Source organism: Dromiciops gliroides, chromosome 1 (assembly GCF_019393635.1).
Source record: "Dromiciops gliroides isolate mDroGli1 chromosome 1, mDroGli1.pri, whole genome shotgun sequence".
In the NCBI taxonomy this organism is placed as follows: Eukaryota; Metazoa; Chordata; class Mammalia; order Microbiotheria; family Microbiotheriidae; genus Dromiciops; species Dromiciops gliroides.
In genome coordinates, this window is record NC_057861.1 from 20770129 (window position 1) to 20796069 (window position 25941).

At 42.1% G+C, this 25941-nt stretch overlaps 1 protein-coding gene across 4 annotated transcripts in view; it reads right to left on the bottom strand.

The window, feature by feature from the left end:
- Positions 1-326: 326 nt before the first annotated feature.
- Positions 327-25941, bottom strand: part of SUDS3 (SDS3 homolog, SIN3A corepressor complex component) — a 49718-nt gene continuing 24103 nt past the window's right edge. For all 4 annotated transcript variants that reach the window (XM_044005522.1, XM_044005514.1, XM_044005504.1 and 1 more), the window contains exons 6-12: positions 25549-25705; positions 18966-19061; positions 16888-16949; positions 16698-16719; positions 15217-15322; positions 10108-10192; positions 327-4046 (exon numbers count right to left, since the gene is read on the bottom strand). In XM_044005522.1, coding sequence (XP_043861457.1) covers positions 3948-4046; positions 10108-10192; positions 15217-15322; positions 16698-16719; positions 16888-16949; positions 18966-19061; positions 25549-25705 — 627 coding nt within the window. In that variant the 3' untranslated portion in view covers positions 327-3947. The remainder of the gene's footprint in view (positions 4047-10107; positions 10193-15216; positions 15323-16697; positions 16720-16887; positions 16950-18965; positions 19062-25548; positions 25706-25941) is intronic.

Below are 25941 nucleotides of genomic sequence, written 5' to 3' on the forward strand. Positions count from 1 at the left end.
TTTTCCACCAAAGTTCAATAGTAATTACTAAGGTCTCTTGCCCACTCAAGCAATTGAGAATGATGCTGCTCTCATTGCACTTAAAGGTCAGATTTCTTGGTCTGAGAATCATGAAGCAACATGAAATGACAAAAAAGCACAAAGTTGGATTCCCACTTGAACCCAACAATGTTCAAACATCACCTTTTTTTTCCAACTCTTTCCCAGAGAAGTCAATGGCTAACAGACCCTATGATTACTGGTTGGTGGCTCTCCCACCATTTGGTATATACGAAATCTAAAATCCCAAGTTACACACCATTTCAACAACAGTAACAGACTGCATATTAGTCTTCTTTGAACATTTATTGTTGGGGAAAAAAGAAAACAAAAAAGTTTTACATTTACATTCATCTTTTAAAGAACAATTGATGTCACCAGTTAATGATTTTTATATAAAATGTCTACGACGTTTGTCAGAACTGTAGCAAACAATTTTGCGTGTCATTTCTGGTCTGTTGCAATGGTTTGAACTTTTGGCAAGTTGGCAAAAAAGCAGCCATTGCAGTGAGATTCCCAGACCCAAGAAATAAATGAGCAGGGTTATCTTTTATTTTTTTTAATTGACAAAACTGGTAAGAAATCAAGGACTAGGGAAATATTACAATAAGAAAACTTAGCTTTCTTCGTTAGGGTTCAATTAAAAGTGACTTCTTCCTAGTTAGAGCCACTTCCTTTTAAAAGCAAGGGTTTCCCCTTTCCCACCCACTCCTCAAAACTCTTCAAAGATGGAAAGCCACAGGCTACCACGGGTTCCAAATGGCATTTCACAAAGATCAAACCACAAACACAACCCAAAAAATGAAACCCATCGAATGGCATATATGACGTGATTTGCACATGAGCCACTGAGATTTCAACTTTGTCTCAGTCTAAGGCAACAAAAAAATTACAGCTACTTATTTGGTAGACATTTCACAAATAAAGATACCAAAAATGCCACAAATCTACCCAAAACATCCTGGCTTTGGTACAGCTACAAAAAGCTATCTGAAATTTTTTTTTCAAAAAAGACACCGGCACTTCAAAGGACCTAACGCAGGGGCGCAGTAGGAATAGGGGCAGGACCGCAGCAGGGAACTATTTACAATATTGCAGGCAGGTATGCCTGACAAGAACACACATACATACTCACAGTCTATAAAACAGAATTATTTGGACTGACCTTTTTGAAAGTGCCAAGTGCTAAAGAAGCCAGCTATCTGAAGGAAATACTTTTAACTTAGGAGTTAACCTGGAGATCTAGGGGCTAGATATTTCATAATCCTAGATCTTTCCAAGTGATTGCTGTCTGGAGTTGAAGGCCTGATCAAGGCAAATGGGTCTTCATGGAAGCCTCCCCTCCTCTTATACTTCGACTCTCTCCCAAAGCCAATCTGTCTTTCCTCTTCGACACATTTTCCAATCTCAGAATGATTTCCATCTTTTGAGAGGGAAATTCTCACATCCAGATATCTTATAGACCACCAGAAAGAACAACTGAAGTCTTATTAGAAAATTCCTTGGTTAACAATCTCAGACTTTTAAATTAAATACAAGTTGAACTTTCTGGAGGCAAGGGAGACAAGTTAGTACACTGTGTTCCAAAAGCCCACTTTAAAGTTATTAGATCGTCATCAAGGTGAGCTTAAGAGTCATAAAATAACTATTATGGGACATTACGGTGCTCAGGGAGCATAAAAAAGTGATGATGGAGACAGTGGGTTATTATTGGCCTCAATGGTTTTTTCAAAGTTACAAAAGGAAGAGAGCATATACAACTTCTCAAAGCATGACTTGTTTTTTTTTAATTGGTCATGTTACAAAAGCACAGACACACCCCCTGATGGAAGAAAAAGAAAAGGCAGCTCTCTATGCTGCCGAGGGCAGTGAATGAGATCAGGGACAATTGTCTCTGAGAAAAACAAACTTTGGTATTCTGGATTTCATGAGATTTGCTACGGCGGGTTGTTGATGAGCAGGAAAAATGCCTGCTTGTTCAAACTACCAAGAGCCTGTTTGTAAGAATGTAACACAATGAGTATGCCCACACCCAAGGATAACCAAAAGGTTCAACCATGCATGGTATGTTACTTATTGGGGGGGCAGTAACCAATTTTTCCATGAGATCCAAGTGGCATTGCTAATGCTGAAAATTCAAGTGTGAGAAGTTCCTGACAGCCACAAAGTGACAAAGAACAGTCTGTGCTACAATTCTGGCCTGGAGGATCTACAAGTCAAAGAGAGATGCATGAATGAAAGCTAATCTGGCTAATGCTTGATTGTAATACATGACACGATCAGTACCAGGAAAGAGAAAAAAAAAATTTTTAAACACCCAAACAACTTTAAAAAAAAAATAGCCTCATTATCTTTTTTCTGGAAACAAGGAAAATTAAGAGAAAATGAGCTTAAAATCATATTGAAAATAAAGCTTTATAAATACTCACTCCAAAACAGGTATCCTTGGTTTCTGTTGTAACACCCTAATGAGAGTAATTATGCTAGTTCTAATCCTTAAGTCATTTAGGTAGCATATCAAGAGATATGAGGTTAACAAGAATTTCTCAGGGTAAATGAAACCATTTACAACAAACAGATTGAGTAGGACACGTGATTCCTGCTGCTAATTGCCTCTGAGGTCCTAATGTCAAGGTCACTACAAACATTTCAAAATGACATCACTATTGTAGAAAATACTATTAACTATTGAGTCATTTCTCCAGTTATCAAAAGGGGAGGGGGGAGGAGAGGATGGAGAGGAGGGAGTGGAGAGTGATGGGGAGCATAAAGTACAGAGTGGCATCTGGATTCCATTTGCTCTAGTGTCAAGTTCACCAACAGTCAAGGCATAATGATTCCATTTCAGCTTGTGCCAATCCTGTGGGAATCTAGGAGCACCATCCCCCAAAAAAGTCTCTAACAGTAGCTGTTCCAAAATGGTCAATGAGCTGCAAACTGAATCAGCAAGAATAATCCTGAATTTTGTGTGGGAGGCACCTCGCAGTGATTATACCATTGCTATTAGTCTCCTTTACTTTCTACTACTTGCAGACAACTCAATTAACTTAAGACTGCAGTTTGTGCCCCTCCATCTATTTGGAGTTAGGAAAAGAAATACACTAACAAGACACAATCCTCTCAAAAGGACGTTGGGGTTTTTTTTGTCCAAATATTAAAAAAAAAAGTTTGCAAATGCCTTGGGATTTAACCAAGGGTGCCTGAATAAACTATATCCATTGAATATTATTCAAACGATGATAACATTACTATGTTATGAAATCTTAATCTTCTCCCCATTTCTTCCAGTACACCTGGAATCCTGGGCAAATCTTTTAGTAGCTCATCTGGTGGAACTGTTGGCATGTGCCAGATGTTACAGAAAGTATTCCACAGGGGCATCTGAGAACCAGAAGAATTAATCTCCTTCTGCTCAAACCTCTGCCCTGAGGCTGCTGGAGAAATAGTAAATCTAGCTCTTGACCTGGGACAAGGCTATGTGACTTGCACTGATCATATTCAAAACACTAAACTATGAGAAAACGCAAATACTGCAGCCCCCACACTGTCCTCCACTTTTAAGAGTATAAAGACATGAAGACATCAGATGAGTAAGATCATTTTTCATTAACCAAAACACAAATGCACAGCTGTGCACGCACAAGCTCACTTGCACGCTCTTGCTCTCTCGCCTAAATGTAACAGTCTCAAGGTGAAGTATGGAAGAAATCGAGGGGCTGGTTGCATGGGAGGGCCAAGAACTAATCCAAGGAGTATGTGGCCAGCCACAAAAGTGGTTATAGGATCCATAACACAGTGTTGTCCGTTTCCAAGGCGGAGTCACTAGTATTCCCTGTAAATTTAATTTCTCTCAAAAACCCAAACCAAAAGCCGCTCGAGGAAAAGCCGCAGCGGGGAAGGAGAGGGTGTCACGCAGCTGAGCGCCGGCGGATCACAAAGAGCCCTCGCTGAAGCTGCCCCAAGTAGATCCTCATCTTCGTGCTGTCGCTTGTCTTCCGTACCCAGATCTGCATGAGAAAGTGGGAAGTGATCTTAGGGAAGAAGGTGCTGACACATCCTATAGCCACTTTGCTTAAATTCCTGTTCAGTTTATAGCCTCTGAAAAACAAGGTGCGCTTCTGCCCGAGCTGCTTGCCACATACCTTTGTTTGTCCAAAGGACTCTGTCTAATTCATGACCAGTCCTTATCTGCTGAACTTATATGAGTAAGAAAACAGCAAACACTGTGGCTTTGCTGCCATTTTTTTTCTTTTAATAATAATAAAAAATATATATATTTGAGGTCTTAAATACCATAGAACCTAAGATGTGTGATTTCATGCACAAGTGACCCTTTAACTTAACTTGACTAAAAAACAAATTCCATTTCCAAAATAAAGTAAATAAAGTTAATCATAAAATTCAAAAAAGATTTGAAAATATTTCACATCTTCCTGCCCAAAGGATATCCTGGCCATTTCACTTTCCTAAAGAAAGCTCTAATTTCTCTATTCTTTCCATATTAGAACCATGGATAGTGACTGGTCATCCATTTGAATTCTTTTTTTTTTCCGGTAAGGCAATTGGGGTTAAGTGACTTGCCCAGGGTCACATAGCTAGTAAGTGTTAAGTGTCTGAGGCCGGATTTGAACTCAGGTCCTCCTGATTCCAGGGCTGGTGCTTTATCCACTGCGCCACCTAGCTGCCCTCATCCATTTGAATGCTACAGACCATTTAAAAGCATCAGAAATTTGAAAACTACATCATGTAACTTCTTTACTCTATAGTTCACCTTACTGTCTATAGATGCCGCCTTCTTTTTCCTATTCATCTGACTTTTTGCTCTTTATATCAGTGACCACAAAAGGAAAACTCTGGAGGAAGGCTAGGACTGAGGACCTGGGCTCAGACCCTGGCCTGGCCTAGATCTGGGCTCCAGTCCTAATCTGGAAGCTTTTGAACCAGGAAGGAGAGGAGTAAACCACTCCACAGGCATCTATTAAATGCCTATGTACCACAGTTAGTGATACAAGCAACAGACAGCCACTTCCTAATCACCTTGGTATTTACTTTGCATTTATTCTGCACATACTTGATATCTTCTGATAGAACATAAGCTAACATTCCATCAAGGAAGATATCAAAGTCATATGTAAATATATGCAGAATAAATAGAAATAAGAGGCAGTTAGGGAGGGAAGGCACTGGGATGTGCAAGGAGGAAGGTTACTATAAAACTTCAGTTCCATCTTGAAGGAAGAGAGATATTTGATGAGGTAAAAGTGAGGGGAGAGTGCATTCCAGAGACAGGAAGGACATAGGACAGAGGCATAGAGAAGAGAGATGAGAAGGGGAGCTGGAGTGCTACACACAAGGAACAGAGAGAAGGGCAGTTTGGTTGAGCTGCGGAGCACAGGAAGGGGAGCCATATAGAAAAATACTGGAAAGGCAAGATGGGCTTAGGTTTGAGACAGAGAAGATAGCTAAGGGGGTAGTGAGCAAGAAGGCCAGACTAGGAGACAGGATAAACCTAAGTTCAAATCACTCCTCAGTCACTTGCTGTGTGACCCTGGGCTAGTCATTCCACCTCCCCTGGATTCAGTTTCCTCATCTACAAAATGGAGATAATAACAGCACCTACTGGACAGACCCAGTAGAGCTGTTGTCTCATATAGGACTTTGCAATCCTCGAAAAGCTACATAAATGTGAATTGTTAGAATTATTCTATAGGCAAATGACTCATCAATATATATATATATGAGGAGCCAGCAAAAGAGACCAAAAAGAGTCATATCAGGTAGGGAAACAGAGACAACAGAAAATCCTGACAAAAATGCCAGAGAGGAGAAAGTGATAGGCAGTATCAAAGGCTACAAGTCAAAAATGAGGACTGAGAAAAGACAGTTAGAGCAGCTTCAGTTGAGTGATGAAGTCTGGAAGCCAGAATGCCAAGGGCTGAGAAGTCAATGAAAAGAGAATAAGTAGAGGCAGCTTTTTCCAGGAGTTTGGCAAATAAAGGGAGGAGAAATTTGGGACAACAGCCAAAGGGGATCATGGGCTCAATCGAGAGGTTTTTAAGTTTGGAGGCTATTTGGATATGTTTCAAGGCAGGAGGGAAGAATCAGCAGAAAAAGAGAGGCTAAAGATGAAACAGCAAGGAGATAACTGTGGAACATTCTGCAGAAGCAGATGGGAGGGAGTGGGATCAAGGGACTGGCCTTGGCAAGGAGAAAGGCCACCTGATCATCAGGAAAAACTGAAGGAAAGGAAAAGAAGAATGTGAAGTTGCTGTGAAAGGGTTTTAATATGAGTAGAAAGGGAGAAGGAGGCACTCACTACAAACAGCCTCCATTCTCTCACCAAAGACAGTTAAGACGGTGGTGAGGAAGAGGACAGACGAGAGAAGGCATTAGGAATAGCTTTTGAGGGCTGTGAGACAAACAACCAATAGATAGGCACAAAAAGACCACAACTCTTCACGAAAAAGTGGCTTGTCTCTGGCTCTGGAGAGGAAGGAGAGCTATTCCGTGTATCCCTGGAAAAGTCAAGAACAGAGCTCTCTTAGGCTCCTAGTCATCTTTGTCAGCTGTCGGTTAGAAAGTAGCCAAAGAACTTGGGGAGCTTCACTTCTGGCCACTGTCTTGTTCTCTTGAGATATTACCATGATTTTGCCCACCCCCCCCCATCCACCCAAATAATATGGATATGCTATTCTTCATGGAACCCACTGAAAGGCAAATTCCACTCCTCCTCTCCCTGCTGTCTTCTGGGGTGCATACGTGATGTCCCATGAAGGCCCTTCCTTTATCTCACTTCTTTCACTGTTACCATAAGGCATATAGGTTACCAATTTAGATCTCTCATATGTCTACATACATCATTTTCATACATGCTTATCAGTTATTCTAGCTTTCAAAAAAAGGGAGATTCATTCTCAATTTCTTCTCCATTTCTAATTTAATATAATTAATTAGCTGGTATATGAGGATGTTTTAATAAGTCAAGTATATTGGTAAAAGGGGAAAAAAACTATGAAGACTTCGCAGAGTTAGTAAGTAAAGGTCTGGGCCTAAGACACAGCAGGATCATTTTAAACTCCTGCTCTGCAGCGACTAATTTGGCCAGACTCCCACTATTTGTCACCTCTACCCAACCTACCCAATGTCGAGGTAGCAGAAGGCACCAGAGCTCCGATTTCACTTAATAATGGATTTGAAGAATGAGCTGGAGAAACTCCCAAAGTTGAGAAATGTCCCTCTGTTACCAGAGATCCAACCAGCACTGTACAAACATACCACAGTTCATTCCTTTCTGAGGACAAGCCTTTCCCTTGTTGTCCCCTTCAGATGCTCTAGTAAGTCAATAAAATGGGAAAGTATTCCATCTTTACAATAAGGATCGTAAGCCTCATATTTCTGTTCTCCATCTTCACCAAGAGAAGTCCCTACAAGTGTTAAGACTAACACATTGATTCTGTAGGCATCTAATGGCCATGTCTGCAAAGTACCTTGTAAGTACTGTGAGAATAGCACTCTCCAGGGCCCCCTGCCAAGAGAGCATGAGGTGACCTTTCTGAGATCAAATCAGCATCCGGGAGTCACCTCACAATTCATGGACCACCTTTAAGTCATGTCAATCAATGGACTTGAATGCTACCAGCCAATTAGCTTGGAGCTCTGTGTCCCACAGAGAGGCAGAAAGTAGGAAGTGCGGTGGGCTCAATGGGCTCACTCTCTCTCTTTTGTTCTGGACCTCATTTTGGTGGCAGAAAGAAAAAGAGGAGGAGGCCATTCGGAACCCTAGGGTAGATAGGTTTCTTTCTTAACTTCTGAACTCCTCGTGTTCTCTCTTTACTCTTTAGTAAATGCTTAATGCCAAAAAAACTGGTGCTGATGCTTCTAACTTATAAGTAAACCCTAGCTAGTTCTCCCCCCATACTGGGGGGAGAAACAAGGTGACCACACATTAGATTTTATTTTATTTTATTTTATTTATTTAAGGGAGGCAAGTGGGGTTAAGCACACATTATATAAATGTCACAATTTCATCAGTGGCTGTGCTAAAACTCCCTTTTACTGCTATAGATGCCAACATCCCCCAAGCCCCAAGTTTCTTCATTAAGTTGCTGTGGACAAATAAAACCCCTCATCTGAGGGGCAATCCACTGGTGAAGATCCTCTCAGCTTAGGCAAGTGATCCTCAGTGTCAGTCAATAAGCATTTATTAAGCACCTACTATGTGCTAAGAACTGGGAATACAAAAGGAGCTCAAAGACAGTCCTTGCCCTGAAGGAGCATTAAACAAATATGTACCAACAAGTTGGGAAGGAGGGGCAGCTAGGTGGCACAGTGGGTAGAGCACCAGCCCTGGATTCAGGAGTACCTGAGTTTAATCTGGCCTCAAACACTTACTAGCTGTGTGCCCCTGGGCAAGTCACTTAACCCCAATTGCTTCACCAAAAAACCCAAAAAACAACAAGCTGGGAAGGGACTAGGTTGACAAGGGGTTGGACAAGGCTTCTTGTAGAAGGTGGGAGGTTAGTTGGGGCTTAAAGGAAGTTCAGGAGGTCAGTTGTCAGGGCAACAAAGGGAGAGCATTCCAAGCATGGAAGACAGCCAGAGAGAATGCTTGGGGCCAAGAGATGGAATGTCTTATCCTGGAATAGGCAGGAGGCCAGAGCCACTGGATTGAAGAGTTCGTGGCACAGAGTAAGGTGTAAAAAGACTAGAGAGGAAGGAGAGGGGAAGGGGAAGGATAGACCTTATAAAAGGTTTTTGTATTTGCTCCTGGAGGTATTAGGGAGCCACTGAAGTTTATTAGTTTATTTGGAGGGGAGAAAGAATTGTGTGACATGATCAGACCTGTGCTTTGGGAAAGTCACTTTAGTGGCTGAATGGAGGCTGAATGAATCTCAGTACAGAAAGATGTAAGGCAGGCAGACCCACCCCTGCCCACAATACTCTAGATGTAGGTGACAAAGGCCTATGCCAGGGTGGTGGCAGTGTCAGAGGAGAGAAAGGGGCGCAGTGAGAGCTGCCACAAAGGTAAAATCAATAAGCTTTGGCAACAATTTGGATACAGGAGATGAAAGCTAGCGAGGAGTCCAGGACGACTCCTAGGTCTGGGGGGCTGGGAAGATGATGCCACCCTCCATACAGAACTAGGAAAGCAAGGGAAGAGAGATGAGGGGGAAAGATAGAGTTTCCTTTTGTTCCTCAGATACAATCCATTGCCAGGCCAATACCTGAATTCTCTACAGTTTGATAAGACCCTGCCAAAGCTTACAACCAAGGCGTGGCTTTATGGGATGTTAGAAGGGAAATGACTTTTGACACAATGTTATGTTTATGAATGAAATGCTTTCTAATGGCAAATGATTTTTCCCCATTTGCCTCAACTTTCTCTATGAGGTCATCTGTGTCTGGTCTTGAAGTCTGTCAGATGGACAGAGCAACAGAAGCATCTCCGCCAGCTCATTTCTCAGACTTGGCCTCAGAGCAGAGGTTAGGAGGGCTGTTTTGAAGGGGTTACTTTCCATTTACGATGTATATACCTTGTATGAACCTGGCTGTGCCCTCAGAGAGAACCTATCTTATCTTGCTTAAAGAGATCCTGAGCCCCAGAGGTGAACAAAAATGATTTAGAGAGAAAGCCAGAACTGCTAAGTAAAAAACCATTTCGCAAACTAGGCACATTTCGGGGCATTTTCCATTCTAAAATCTGGGAGAATAGAAAAAGCTTATGTGATTTCATAATCCAGTTTTTATTAGATTTCTCCTGCATTAGCATGAATCAGTAGCACGGAGGAGAGAGATGTAAAAATCAATTTCTTTGCAGACATGTGTGCCCTGATAAAACATCAAACCAAAGCAGCTATTCAAGTTTTAAACTTTTTCAACTGCCAGCAATGCCCGTCACACAGGGGTTACCGTCCTTCTGGTAACAGGCCACAAAGAGGAGACTAACTTTCCTGACTGCCTTTGGAGTTGTTTTCTTCTAATTAGGCAACACACACACACACACACACACACACACACACACGCACGCACACGCGCACACACACACACACACCCCCTCCCTCTCCCTACCTCATTGGCGCCAACAGAGCTGATCACACAGCTGATCTTGGTGTTCTCTTTTGACTCCAGATAGATAGCTTGGCTCTTGTGGTACCTACCAAAAACAAAATGTGAATTAATGTGTTTTTTTAAAGTATCTAAAAGGCAAAACGGTTATTTACAATGCCAGGATAAGTCTAAATAGACTTAGAACAACAGCTTTAGGAGGACTTGCATCCATGAACTAGATGATTTCTTAGATGAACCCCCACATTCTAATGCTAAAATGTGGATTTATTTCTCTTAGCCCTCAGGCTTTCAGTATTGTAATGATCAAGCTCCCACTTTCTAAACAAAAGGTAGGCTTTGCCTAAATAGGTGACTAATGAGAGTCTAAAACACCCCATCCCACAAAAGTGTAACCAACAGGTTTCTCTTCCCATGCCCCCGCCCCCACCCTCAATCTACCAAGTCTTTTATGTCTTCTGACCACCCTACTTACTCCAACCTAGATCTTTACTGAGGAACCTGCAGTTCAGGAGCAAGATCAAGGATGAGAAAAACACAGCAAGGCTCTGAGTCAAAGCTGGGACAAGGCAGCTGCCACTAGGATCCAGCAGCAGCTTCTGGATTAACATGGAGGAGAAACCTCCATTAAACTAGCTCTGGCACAGCCCAGCCTTGAAGATCTCACGTTTATCCACAAACATGGATTCTAACCAACCTTCAGCCTCTGGGATAGCTCTGTATCTTACCAAGCTTCTGAAGGTGTGAAGGAGCCCTGCCTCAGCCAGTTAATGCCACAGAAACAAGCCAGAAAGGCCCTCAAAGGTCATTTCATCCACCCCACTCATTTCACAGAAGGGGACATAGCAAGAACTCAATTTTCCCGATGCCAGTACAGTGCTCCAAAAGGTACATCACGGCGCCTACTCAAAGTTAAGTGTGCTTATTGAAGGAAGTAACTTTCTGAAAGAAGCCTTTCCCGATCCTGTCACCTGCTAGGGCCTCCTCTCCGAGCTTACCTTCTATACATTCTGTTACATACTTTGTCTGAACCTAGTTGTTGGTGTGTTATATCCCCAATAGACTGGGAGCCCCTTCAGGGAAGAGACTGTTTTTGCCTTTCTTTGTATCCCTAGCACAGTGCCTTGCACACAGTAGGTCCTTAAAAAGTGCTTGCTAACTCATTAACTGATCATGGCACATTATTCCAATGCCCCTTTTACTAGGTTCCCTAAGAGAGTCAAACCAAAGACAGGACCACAGCTGTCCTAAACCTTTACTAATGTCTTGTAAGGAAAGTGTTTTATAAATGTCAAAATAGTATGAGTCATTATGGTTTTGATTTCCCAGTTAAATGGGTCCTAATCAATTTCATTAAAAAGAAGTCTCATAAATGAACCTCAACTTCCAGATTGCTTTTTAAAGTCTCCAAACAGTTTCAAAAGCCTGAGTCAGTGCTTATATCTGGAGTGCTAGAAGAACCACACCTAGCTCAGATAAGGAGTGGTCAATAAAACTGCTCACAGGACAGTCACGATGTCTCAGGTGTGTAATGAAAAGAGGACTGGTTGAGGATAGTCTAGAAATTTAACCGTCAAAGACAAAAATACAACTCTGATAAGGAAAATCCTACAAATCCCACAGAAGCAATACAATTCCTTCAAGCAATGGTCCATGGTAGAGCAAAGAAGCCTCCCTATAATTCTAGCTGGGAAACTCAAAGAAGAAGCATAGGCCCACACAAGTGAGCTATAAATAAATGCTAAAATAAGGCATATTTGTAACAAAACACCTCACAAAGGAGATGTTTCTGAGCAATCAGTCACAAGCCTTCATGACACCATCCTCTAAGCATTCTAGAAAGAGTTAGGGAAGTCCCCCCAACACTAGGAGGATGGAAATAAAATGACAAAGGTCTACCTGCCAGTCAAATCTGGAAATCTGCCAGGAAATTCTGCAGAAATCTTGTGTCCAGCCCATGTTCCACTGTGCTTGGCCTATACATCCCAAGCGGACAAAAACATTCAACTGCCTTAGTAGTAGTCCAGGTTGAACATGCAAGGTGAACAGTGATGTCACCAAGAACATGGTCCGCCATCTCTGTGAAGCGGCACCTGACAGCTGACCCCTTGGGATGTCATTCCCCCCACCCAATCTACACCATCTGGGGGGTTGCAACAACAGGAAGAAGAGACCTAAATTGCTACCACAATGACCAAAATCCAGTACATGCTTCCATAAGAGAGGGCTTAAGCTCCCAAGGCTGCTGCTATTCCAGAGAAACGGTCACTTCAAGTCCTAGAGAGAGAGATTTCATAAGGAATTTCCCAGTGAAAAAATGAATGAAAAATGACAGCCTCCTCTGAAGTTTATTGTCAGTTCCTGTCAACTGATGAGCAAAAAATGAGCACCAAAGATTTAAAGGTAAAGATGTAACATTCCTCCCAGTCATAAAAGCTCAACAGCTTCAGAACATACAGGGCAATACCCGGTGAATTTGTGACTTTTTTCCAATGATAGCTTTGCCAAACTTCCTGTATAAATTCATGTTCCCAAAAAATACTTTATAAATTCTGCAGGAAGGCAGAAACAACCCCAAACAGCCAAATGGCCAAGCACTAGAATCTATGTAGTATATGATTAATGGAAGCAGCACCTGGGCATCACCAGTTCCAATGTTCTGACATTTTGTCTAGTTTAAGAGGCCAAACAGAAGTGGACCAGCCAGCAAAGGTCTCTTGGAATCCCATTATTTTTTTTTAAAGAGGAAGAGGGGCAAAAAGAAAGACAAGTATTTCAATTTCTTATTCAATTAGGTTTCCTGCTACTGAGGTTCTTTACTTCATAAAGAGAGAACAGTACGGCTACAGAACCTCAGGAAAGCAAATTTCTCACTATAAATATTCACTATTTGGGAAATAATAGCACCTCAGCTTAACTCTGGGATGGAGGGGCAAGCTCTCTTGAGCTAAGTGAGTTTCTTTATTTCTGGTGCACATGAACAGTTCCAGTTTCAATGTAATGGAGGGGTAGGGGGAGTGAGAAGTCTCCCACCTTGGTGATTTTTAAGTATCAGCTACTTTAGAGAATGATTAAAAATTGGAATTATTACAGTAAGATATAAAGTGGCTAAGAGGAATAACCCAGACAAAGAAGACAAGGGGATTCAAATCTTTAGCAAAGGAATGGCGTTCAATGACTGCATTCTAAAATAGGGGTTCCAGATCATAATCATCTTGTGGTCACTGTGATATATTTTGTTCATAAAGGCTCAAACACTGTTAGAAAGATCAGAAAGGATATAGTTAATTCTCTAGAGTATAACTTGATAGCTGAAATAATAGCAAGAAGGGGTAGGGAAGACCCTCAAGCAGTGGGATGATACCAGAAGTCAAGCATCAAAAGCCTGGTGAGATACCAAGGCTCCACTTGCAAGAGAACTAGCAGCTGTTTATAGGAACACATACACATTTTCAGCCAGAAGAGGGAAAAGCCCTGCCTTCCATCAGAGAAATATTCCATGGTTTATGAAATCTAAGTGCAAGGAGTCAAAGAGGAAGAACACAAGATGCAGAGAAACAACTTTAGACCCAGCAGAAAGCAGGAAATTAAGGAAGTCCCATGCTTTCAGGGAGTTTATTTCTGAGTTAAGAAGGGAAAAAAGCAATAACATGGCTATTGGGCTTAAAAGGCAACAGCCCTCCCTGTAAGAAGAGTAGTCACGCCAGAATCTGTACAGTTAGTCCAGGGGGAGCTTTATTCATTCCTTCCAATGACAAATTTGCCTGAACTGCTTTATATGTATGCCTGGGAGGGAGGGAGAGAGACAGAGACAGAGGAAGAGAAAGGGACAGACAGACTGGAGGCGTGAATGAGAACCATGAAGCTTCTCTAGTTACGGGTGAAAGACATGAGGTGTGTCTTGTCATCTGATGCAGACACAGTTCATGCTGATCCTGTTAAGGCTGACCATAAGACTTGGACCCAGACATATCAGAACTTGTCCCTGGGAATTTTTAGGACTGCTTTTGTTTTCTTTCCAAAGATTATGGTTTTTCTGATCATTTACCCAGATGACACGTTTCATAAAGTCTTGGGATAAACTCGGGAGAAGGAAGATGCCAAGCAACGTGCTTACAAAAACGATCATCAGCTGAAATACCACAGAGCTCTACAACTCATGTATACGTAAGAATGCTGGGGAAATTTATCACTCTGGAAGACGGTTCTTATGTGTGGGTTTGCTCTTTAAAGGTTATTTGGTTTTCATGATTGGAAACATTTGTCATCTGCTTCTGCTCAACTTGGTCTGCAGGGCTATCCCGCTCTGCCACCCTGTGGCCAAAGTCCAGATATGTGAGTTCATGACACAGAGAGGATGACTACCAAACCTCTGAGAGGCAACAAGAGCACCGCCCAACCAACAAAAGGGTTCCCCGGGCTCCTTACAATAATGTATGTGTTTGGGGGCTTTTTGGACCTTACAACAATGTTGCCAGAGAAACCAAAGGTTGGCCACTCACTGGACAACTCTACAAATACTGGTGGATGCTCCATTTTATTTTGGCAAGAAACTAACCAGCTGAAAGAGAAGGAGAACCCTGCTCCAGGAGCCCAGGGCAGAAGATCCCATGTGGCACAAGCCACACCAACACTGCCTGGTGATGCCCTCCAACCAAGCCCCACTGGAATGTGATTCAATCAAATGCCTGTTTATGACACTCGCTTCAACGAGATGAACGGCTCCCTTCGATGTTCTGCTGAATATCCTGTTTTCTTGCTCCCACTAATGATGTTTGGGAATGGAAATGGGTCTTTAACCAAGGCACATCCTATAAAAAACTGATGACCCCTGGCCTTAGGAGAATATATTTATCTGAAAGCCAGTAAGGTTTTAAGTAGCCTAATAGTGCCTGCCCACAACATAACTCCCAAGTCTATGGTCTACACTTAAAAGGCAGTTCCAGGTTAAGACTACCAAATGAGTTGGAGCACAGACGTAACCAATAACCCCAAGAAACACAGAACAGCTTCCCAATTCCCCTTTTCTCTCCTCCTCCCTCTCTTGCCCTTAATTCCTTTCAGATCTCCCACCTCAAAGCAGTAACAGGCTTTGTAAAAACCACCACCTACCATCTTTTGTCATAGTAGAGTTTACCATCTTCTATCCGAGCTTCGAACCGTTGGGCAGGAGACTCTGCAGGCGTGGAAGGGAGATGCTCCGGAGAAGAGGGAGATGCTGAAGAACCAAACACAATCAAAATCAACGTGCAGGTCACCAGATCACATGCGTAACTGATGAACATTTAATATCACAAGAGAATATCACATAAGATAAAAGGATAACTCCTCTAACAGCCTTTGAAACAGAGTAAAATGAAATTACCATACTGATCCCAATGAAGGATGAATTCCCCCCACCACTACCACCACCCCCAACCCAAATCCAGCTAATATGAAACCTGAGTGAAGTCCATAATTACAGCCTTATGAAGATGAAAATGAAAATGAAAAAGACAAAGGAAGCAGTGATGACAAAAACGAGAAAGACATTGAATGGATGGAAAAACCTTTTGTGGTAAATATATTTTTAATATAGTAATTTTGTGTAACTGTACTGAAATATAGCTATTTTTACATAGATACCTCCACATCTCTCTCTCTCTCTCTCACACACACACACACACAAGCTTATCTTCCCCTTTCAAACAGGATCTAATTTTAGAGGTAGGGCCTGAACTGAGGCTGATCTACATTTAGATCAATGTGGTGTTTCAGAAAATGCACATGACTAGGCAGAGCTAGTTTCCAGAGCAGAGGCACAATATGGGCAGGGTATAGCTGAAGAAGCACTTTTGGCCAACAAGCCCTCCCCAGTGGTCTAAAATACACTCCATACTGACTCATGCAGGTCTGTCCCTATCCTGGCTGGCAATTTCAGAGATTCATGTATGTTCTGTGAGGAATGGCAACCCACCAGCAAGAAAATCTTAGAGAGGAAAACAAACAAAAATCCTTTTACTTCTCCTACCCAAAAGGAGAATCATCACCTTATTTTAAAACCCTTGATTAATCTATAACTGAGTTGGAAGGGCCCTTAAGAATCATCTCCTTGAATATCTCCATGATGAAGCTTGGCTTTCTAAAGCAAGAGAAATCTTTACAGGTGACAACCAAAGGCCAAAGCACTAACAATTATGTCTGACATTGAACTCCCCAAAGCTCATGAGCGCAGGCATCTTGCTGATGACGCTAGATAAATGGACATGGCAGATGTGCACTTACATCTTATGTCTACCATCTACAGATCGACATCTACATCTACAGAGAGGGGAGCCTTTTCCCACTCATTCCTCAGCTCTCTTTTATAATAAATTCAAAGGATAAACAAGTTAAGGTTAAAATTATCTGTAAAGGAGTAGTTGGGAAGGGAGAAGTCTAAAGTCTCCTCTCAGTTCTCATGATGGCTGCCTTTGGGCGGACTGAGAATAGGTTAAAAAAAAAAGAATGAGAACAGGTTATTTCTAAAAAATAAATGAATCAAATAAGCCAACCCTACAATGACTCCTTGACAAGTATTTGCATGTGAAAAGAAAACACCACCAGGCACTTACCTGGTCTCTTGGGTGATTTAAGCTGCAGGAAGAAAAAAAAAAATTACTTCAGTAAAAATCTACTCAAATATAACTTGGGGCATCAACTTGAGGTATACTCAGATACAAGTTGAGGTATGAATCAAGTGAAATTGTCATTTTCTCAAGGCTGAATGCTAATATTTTCCAAGAAACCAAATAGCAGAATTACCTTATTTAACGTCCTGAGGTCCTCCATGATTTGTTCATCTGTTAACAAATAGTTCAGCTGGGGTGATAAGAATTAAAGAAAAAACGGAGGTGTTGTGCTTCCCAAAGAAACACAGAAATCTAGTCAATTAAGATGTTTAAAGGGTAATTCACTGATTTCATCCGAACTTATCATCTGCACATTTTTGATTCCCTAATCAATTCAATTTAATAAACATCTATTGTTTCTGCTACATGCAAAGTGCTGTGCTCAAACCAAAGGCTGCAAAACCACAGATTTAGAGCTAAAGGCAAAGGCAAAAATCATCCCGTCTATTTTTGAGATGAGGAAAGAGAAGATCAGAGAGGGGAAGGAACTTGTCCAAGGTCACACACAGGTAATAAGTCACAGAGCTGGTCCCCAGGGCCCTCCAATGCCCATTCCAGTTTTTGTTCCATTACACTCTCACCTTTTTTTCACTATTCCCACCACATTAGTCTTGAGGACCAAGTACACCAAAGAAACTGATCAGCTTCAATCCCTCACCTTTCAAGGATCTGGCTAGGATGAGGAAGGACTGCAATAAGGATTTAATTTTTTAGTCACAAGAGGGCAGAGAAAACTAAGAGTACTTAGGATTCTCCTAGGATGGCTGCTATCTTGTAATAGGGGCAACAGGTACGGAGCTGACATAGATAGAAGTCAGTCAATTCCACTGCTACCAACCTGGTAGGGTGTATGGATGTTCAAGGAGAACTAGGACCTCTGCTGTGAGGGCTTGCTGAAGCCCTTTTCAGGGCTGTTCATTCATCTACCTTTCACCTAACTCTGACATGTGGTCCCAAGAAGCTGTAGCATGCACAATAGTCACACACTGGTAAACCATCTAAGCAGATGGGTTAACCCAGGTAGAGGAGAATCGATAGGTCTTAAACCCATCAAGGAGTTGGGGGAGTGTGTCTATCCTAAGCATGTGAAGACTTCCTCCAGTGGAATGAGCAGATGAGAACAAGTTGTTCCAATGAACATGAAGGTGGCTGAAACAGCGGGGGTGGAGCACTTAAGAGTTTGGTCAGATATGGAAGATGCCAAGACCATCCACTGCAACCTGGGTTCAGCACCAGTTTTCCTGACTTTTGTCTTGCCATTGGACTTCACTGAGTCTGGAAGAGAGTGAGGCTGATGATTTTCTATAACGCTGCCTCACTTCAATTCAATTCATGTGTGAACCAAGACATCACCCTGTGAGACCACTGGTCCTTTTCAAAAATGATGGACAAACAATAAACAACCTAGTTATGAAAGCTTTGTGATGTAATTGAAACCTCGTTTTAGGCCTATTAACCCCTGTCTGATCTTTCACAGGCAGAGATCACTGAAACATGCAAGACTAGGTACAGTTCACTTCAAAGACTTGGAGAAACAAATCCCAGCTAGAATTCGTTGCCGAAATTTAAAAAGCAATGCGGGCACCAAGAACAGAACTCTGTCAACTCCCAATCCACAGAGCACAATAAATGAAGATTAAGAACAGGGGTTCTTAACCTGGGACCCATTAATTTACTTTTTTAAACAATATTTTGTTAACTGTATTGCAGTTTACTGGTTTACTCTGTCATCTTATGTGTTTTATCTTATCCATTTAAAAACATGATTTTAGGGTCCACAGGCTTCACCAGACTGCCAAAGGAGTTCAAGACACACACAAAAAGTCAAGAACTGATGATTCAGAAGAAATTCAGGACACAAATAGTCAATTCTTACTCCATGAAATCAATGTTTCAAATCTATTCTTCAATTAGGTGCTAATGCTCTCTGTAGGAAAATGTACAAAATACCAAGAGATGGTATATACAAGCATTTAGTATAGAACATTTCTTTTTTTTTTTTTTCTTTTTTTTTTTTTTGCAGGGCAATGGGGGTTAAGTGACTTGCCCAGGGTCACACAGCTAGTAAGTGTTAAGTGTCTGAGGCCGGATTTGAACTCAGTTACTCCTGAATCCAGGGCCGGTGCTTTAACCACTGGCCATCTAGCTGCCCCCAGTATAGAACATTTCTAAAGAAAGAAAGTAATTTATTCCCTATGTAAACAAGGATATCAGGGGCAGGTTTCCTTCTCTTGTCAGGGATTGGAACTGGATCATTTGGCCTCCTCCTCAATTTCCTGGTCATGATGGGCTTCACCTCCATGGAATCTAAAGGAAAAAAAGGTAATGAACAAAGACGTCAAACAATGAAAGTGATGACAATCCCTAAAGCAGAGTTTAGGAAGTCTTCAAGCCATTATCAATATTATTTATGAATGGGTGGAGTTCAACTCCTACTTCCTTTACAAATTTTGGCACACCCAAGCTTAAGAAATTTACATTTCAAATGGGGCCTACTCTTACGTTTCAGCCTTAGGCATTCCTTTGTTTGTATTGATAAAACCAGAGATTTGACTGTTCACCCCTCGAAGGGGGGATGGAACTTATGCAATTGGGTTTACCAAGTGCTCTTAATAGCCACTGGTCAATAAATAATACTGAAGCTTTTATACCTTATTTGTCTCCATTAATAAATTCAGGGTTTATTTCTTTTTTCATTTATTTTTACAACCTTATGTAGCTTCTTGATTATAGCAAATGCTACTTGCTGTAAAAAAAAGCGAAACTTGATTCCTCAATAAAGCCAGTCCATTATTATTCAAACAAAACACTAGAGGCAAGCAGAGATGATGGCTCGCTGGAATTCAAATTTAGCCATGAAGGTTCATTCTGCTAAAGTAAAGAGGCAGCTCCTAGATTATATAATAAATACTATGCCATACAATGTCAAAGGACATTTACACAACTGAAAACTGTTAGAAGATGGTAGTTAGGCAAAGCACATCTTTGCATTCACAAGGATGATGGGGATAAAACTGTAGGCATTTATCTCTGGGTACAGGGGAGAGACAGGGAAAAAAGCAACAAATACTCAAACGTAATTTATAAAATGGCACTCAGGAGTAGCTAGGTGGTGCAATGGATAGAGCACCAGCCCTGAATTCAGAAGGACCTGAGTTCAAATCAGGCCTCAGACACTTAACACTCACTAGCTGCGCGACCCTGGGCAAATCACTTAACCCCAATTGCCTCACAAAAAAAAAAAAAAAAAATAAGATGGCACTCAGAAAGGATAAGAAGAAACCAGGGGGAGAGAATCCCTTCTGGAAGGGATCATGTACTCTGAGACAACTAAGTGGGACCAACTAGCTCTGATTGGAATCCCTTGACTATAAATGTCTACAGAGTAGCATCAGTTTTTCAGCCACTATGTAATTCTGCACAAATCTCTCTTCTGCTAGAAGCTGCACACCCGTATAAGGCTCAAAGAGAAACCACATGATCTTTGACATTTTCTATGTGACCCTTACAACACTGTGAATACTCACTAGTCTGGAAAATAAAGATCAGCAAACCCAAAAGGTGCCACAAAATATACTGACTGTTAGAGGAACGAGAAGAATGATACAGTAAATGCTTTTCTCTTCTTTCCATGAAAACATCAGTCTCCTAAGAAAGGGCCCTAATATACATGTTTTGAAAGTAGGAAGAATCAGCCTGCATTTGGGTCTGAAAGGTCTTTTTTCTGGATATCAAGTGCCTGCTAGATAATTAAGTCCAGCATGGATTTGGAAGGTGGGAGGAAACAGAAAAGTAAAAGAGAGAATTGTTAAGATAATCTACATATTCCCAACTGTTTTGGAAAACAACCTATAAATATCTTTACATGTAATTAAGAAAAATTAAAAATAAAAATAAAATATTTTTTAAAAAAGGAAAACAACCTGTAACACCTCCATAAATGATACCATTCACATTTCACAGAACTCATTGTCTTTCCCCAACCCTTCCTTTCTTCCTGGCTTCCAATATTACTGCAGAAGCTAGCACCACCTTGCCAAGCTCATGGGCCAGAAGCCACCTCCAACTGCTCACTCTCCCTTCAGCCCCTTGTATCATCTCCCTTCTCTCCTATGCCATCACTACCACCCTAGTGCAAGTCCTTATCACTAACTGCAGCAATAACCTGCTGGTTGGTCCTCCAGCTTTCCCCACTCAGCCTAACCTTCCTAAAATGCAGATTGGACCATGTTACCCCCCCACTCAATAAACTCCAGGGGCTGCCAAGTATCTCCAGGATCAAACAAAATCCTTAGTCTCCTCTGATGAACCAGGATCTACATCCTGCTCCCTGAGCATGGGAGCACCCAAGGCTCTGTCCTGGGCCTTCCAAAGCTCTCTTGAGTTTAATGACCTACAACTTAATTAACTACAAAGTTGACACATCTAGATATCTTGCTCTCACCTCTCTCTTCAACTCCAGTCTCTTAGCACCAACTCCTGTTGGACACCTTGCCTGGATTTCACAATGGCATCTCAAACTCAACCAAAATGGAAATCGTATTTTTCTAAGAAAATGCGGACCCCTCCTTGAAAATTCCCTAGTTCTCTAATGATTCCCATTAGTGAGGTTCACAACCTCAGAATGATCCTTCTCTCTGCTTTCTCCCTCACTCCCTACTATCCAATCAACTGCCCAGTCTTGTCAATTCTACTTTCACAATATCTTTCCCTTCATACAACCTCTACCCTACTGTAGGCCCTCATCACACCTCACCTGGACTACTGCCACAGCTTCCTAATTGGTCACTCAACTTCCAGTCTTTCCCCAATCAAGCCATTCTCCATCCAACTGCCAAAGTAATATTCTTAACATCTGACCATGTCACCCCTCTGTTCAAAATTCTCTAGTGGCTCCTTCCTGGCAGCTAGGTGGTACCATGTGGATAGAGTGCCAGGCCTGAAATCAAGAAATCCTGAGTTCAAATCCTGCTTCAAACTCTTGCTAGCTGTGTGATTCTGGGCAAGTCACTTAATACCTCTGTTTGTTCCAGTTTCTTCATCTGTAAAAGAGGTAAACTAATAACAGCGACTACCTCCCAAGGTTGCTGCAAGGATCCAGTGAGATAATAATTGTAGAGCACTTAGCCCAGTACCTGGCACATAAGTGCTACAGAAATATTATCTATCATCATCACCAGCAGCAGCAGCAGCAGCAGTATTACCTCTAAAGTAAAATACACATTCCTCAGCCTGCCATTTCAGGTTTTCTACAATCTGACTGCTACCTACCTTTCAGGCTTCATGTCCTCTTTGTTACAGCTTAATTGGAAAACTAGCTGCTCCCCAAGTTCTACAAATCCATATGCCGCCTTTTAGCATTTGCACTTCCTACCTCCCATGCCTGCATCTTCTCTCCAGACCCCCAGCTTCAACAGTCAGCCCAGGTTCTACCTCCACCTGAAACCTTTGCCAATCTTCTCAGCTGTTGATATTCTTTCTTCCTTTCCTAACATTACTTTGCACTTCTCTGCTCCAAAACGATGTAGGCTGCCTGAGTTCCTGGGCTGTCTTGGTTTTGTCTTTGCACTGTCAGCACCTAGCTCCCTTTAACTGCACCTCCTACTGCAATTAATGTTTGCTGAAATGAATTAGGAAGACACTTTGCTGACAAGTAACAGGCCTCAAAGAGGCCTATCTTTGCAACTTTAAACCAAAACTTTCAGATGCCTGAAAATCACACTAATATAACAAAATGTAGAATGTCCACATAGCTGAGATTAACAGTAATCTCTCAACCCACTGAACTCCTTCTTTTGTTCCCTCTGAAATTCAATCTTTATTCCCCAGCCTGACTATTAGACAGGTTCTTCCAATCTCAAGACCCATTATCATCAGCAGAAAAAGTGCTGGACTTGAAGCCAGAGGGCCCAAGCTTGAATCTCCCTCTGATCCTTAGGACTTCTGGGGGAGTTAGCCTACACTTGAATCTACACTTCCTTCAAGCTCAGAATTCGTCACTTCTTTCCATACAGGATGAAGAATCCCTCACATTTGTATGTATATCTCCACCACAATGTGCAAAACTCTCCATACTCCTTTTAGGCAGAAAGCTTGAAGGTCCATGTAGTCTGTGCTACAAATGTCTGTCAAGTCATCAAGGCCACGTTCTAAGAGAACTGGTACTACCTAGGAGATTCCACTTCAAAGGAGCTTGCTCCCTAAGCCAAGAGTCTCATCAGCTCCAAACCCCAGTTATTTCTGAAAAAAGGGTTTCTCATGTTCACAAGGAAAGAACTTCTTTTTAGAAAATCTCTCTTCTGGGCGGATCTCAACAGAAGAACAAGGATGGCACTGGTCCATAAAGGTGAGACAAGTCACTCAATTACAGGCATGCAATCAGGCCTTTAATTCAATACCATAGCAGCACCATCTGTGGAAAGGCTAATTATCCTTCCGGCCCCAGTACCTTTATTTGTGACAATCAGTTATTACCTTGGCAGTGCCTTCCATACCAAGGGTACCAAATGGCTTGAGGAAAGAAATGGGTACTTTTAGTGTCCCTGCCTGGATTCAAATGTGCCTCTATAATCTATTTTATGGAGTAAAAAATGAAGCCCCTCCAGTTGTCTTTTGTTTCCATTTGGACTCATCTCCTCAGTCACTGAGGATGCCCCATGACCCAGTTTGCATTCTGGCAGGAACTGCAGTAACTGCCTGGCCTGACAATGCATTTCTCACTTCGACAATCCTGATGCCAAATCACAGGTAAGATGATAATCCTCTTCCCTGCAGATGGAAGGGGAGAGTCTAAGAGCTGGCTAGATTTCCCACTTGCCTAATGAAATCACATGAACATCTGGTAGGTAGAGCAGAGAGCAATAATGCATCAGTGCCACCTTTAACCACAGGCAAAGAAAATGGTGCAAGTTGAGAAACAGGCGGGCAAACTGGTTAACAGATAGGGACAGCACAGTTATTAGTCTAATTAAAAAAACATTCTAGCAAGTACAAAACAAGGGACTGCTGTTCAAAGCTCCCTCTCCAGACTACCCCCACACAAGATATATTATTGTGGTCTCTCTGAAAGGCACCTCAAGAAGTCATTTCTTTTGCAAAACCTTTCAGTAAGGAATCCATCACAGAAGCACTTTTTCAAAGTGGCCCAACCATTCTCTACCTCTAACATGTCTCTGGAGGTGAAATCAAGCTAGGAATCAAGCTTGTGTAACTGAGATCCGACAGTCCGTGGATGCTGTCCAGTACAAGTCTTGGCATGGAGTACCCAGTGTGTACCAAGCTCTCAGTTACTCCTTTTGGTTTCAAAGTCAACCACAAAGACACCAGTTGAGATGGTGTGGTTGCGAATGAAGCCTATAAAAAGTAACAAAGCATTCATTCACCCATTCTGGTCAGGATTGCTAGAGGATGCCCTCCACAGAGAAAGGCTTATCACTTCAACTACTCTCAAGCCAGACCCAAAACTCTATTCTTAACTTTTCTTGTAGGACTTACAAAGTGAAATGCACCAAGTTCCAAGAAACTAACTTCAAGCCAGCTCCCGACCTGTATGGTTCTAGGATTCATCAGTCTACATATGGCAACAGACGGGAGTCGGCCCTTATTGCCTCTCACTTAAACTTGCCTACACCCTGCTGAGTTCCCATATGGAGATTAATAAATCCTAGAAGGAAGAGGTAGAGAGCTGGATCTGGGGCCAATTTAACTTTGCCACCTCCACAGAAAACATTCAGCTTCAGTTCCTTCTGTTGGAACAGAATTTATTTTTTCAACTCATGATAAAAGCCGTGGGCAAAAGGGGGCCTAGTCTCATCTATCGACTAACAAGAATTCAAAGAAACCTAGGTTTGAAAGGGACGTTGTTGTTCAGTCATGCCCAACTCTGGACTTAAGTAAACGGGGTTAAGTGACTTGCCCAGGATCACATAACTCTTAAGTGTCTGAGGCTGGACTTCAACTCAGAAAAATGAGTCTTCCTGACTTCAGGCCCAGCACTCTATTCACTGTGCCACCTAACTGCCCAGAAAGGGAACTCAGAGAACATCTAGTCCAACACCCTCATTTTTTAGATGTGAAAACTGAGGCCAAGAAGGAAAATGAATAGACCAAGGTCACAGAGGTAAGTTATTTTCAAGGTTCAATCTGAACTCAGGTCTTAAAACTCCCAATTGAGTGTTCTTTACATGATACTGACTCCCATTTGGGCCCTAAGGTAGAGAGAGACTGCCTATACGATAGTCATACTAAAAAGAATCTGCCCCAAAGCCACAGACTGATACATCTAAGGCTGATTTAGAACTGGATAGATCATCTAGCCCAGAGGCTCAAGGGGAAAAACCCCCACATTTTGATAAGCATCAATATAATTGTTTTCCTTTTTAATTCTATGAATTTTATGCACTTAAAAGTATTATTCTGAGAAGGGGTCCACAGTCCAAACAGGTCTGTGACACAAAAAAGGTTAAAAACTACTCATTCTAATCCAATTTCCTTCTTTTACAAAGGAAGACATGGAAGCATAGAGAAAGTAAGTCATTTCCCCAAGGCCATACAGGTAGGTCAGGAAAAACAGGATTCAAATCCAGGGCCTTTAACACCAAATGCAATGTTCTTTCCAAGACAAAGAAGAACAACTAACACGGGGGCTAAGCACAGGAAAATTATCTGGCCTGCTTCAGGCCAGTAATTCTGGTGGTGGAACCCAGTGTCACAAGGAAGAAAGCAATAAACAGGAGAGCCGAGGCCAGGCCACTCCTGGGCCAGTGGAATCCCATCTCCCCTCCTGACGTCATACCTCCCGTCAGCTCCATAGTCAGCTTCTCATTTTCAATCATTTTCTTCTTCTCCTCAAGTTCAGCAATCAGGTTCTCCTTTAGCTCCACCTTCTTATCCTCAAATTCCTTCACAGCGGCCTTCTTCTCCTTAATGTAATTCCTCTCCACCTGTTCTGTCTAGGGCAGTGAGAGAGGAACAGGGGATGAGAGGAAGGGAGCAACTGCTAACATTCCAGCTTGAGGCCGGCTCTTGCTGACAGAGCTGCTTCTCCACTCCCATCTCTACTGACTGGTACAACCACACAGCAGTGGGGAGGCAGGTGGCCTAGCTGGCAGCACTACTCATCAGGCCACCCGCCTGCCCACAGGTCTGCCAGTAAAAATTGCTACAGTAGCTCTCAGCTTTTGCTTAA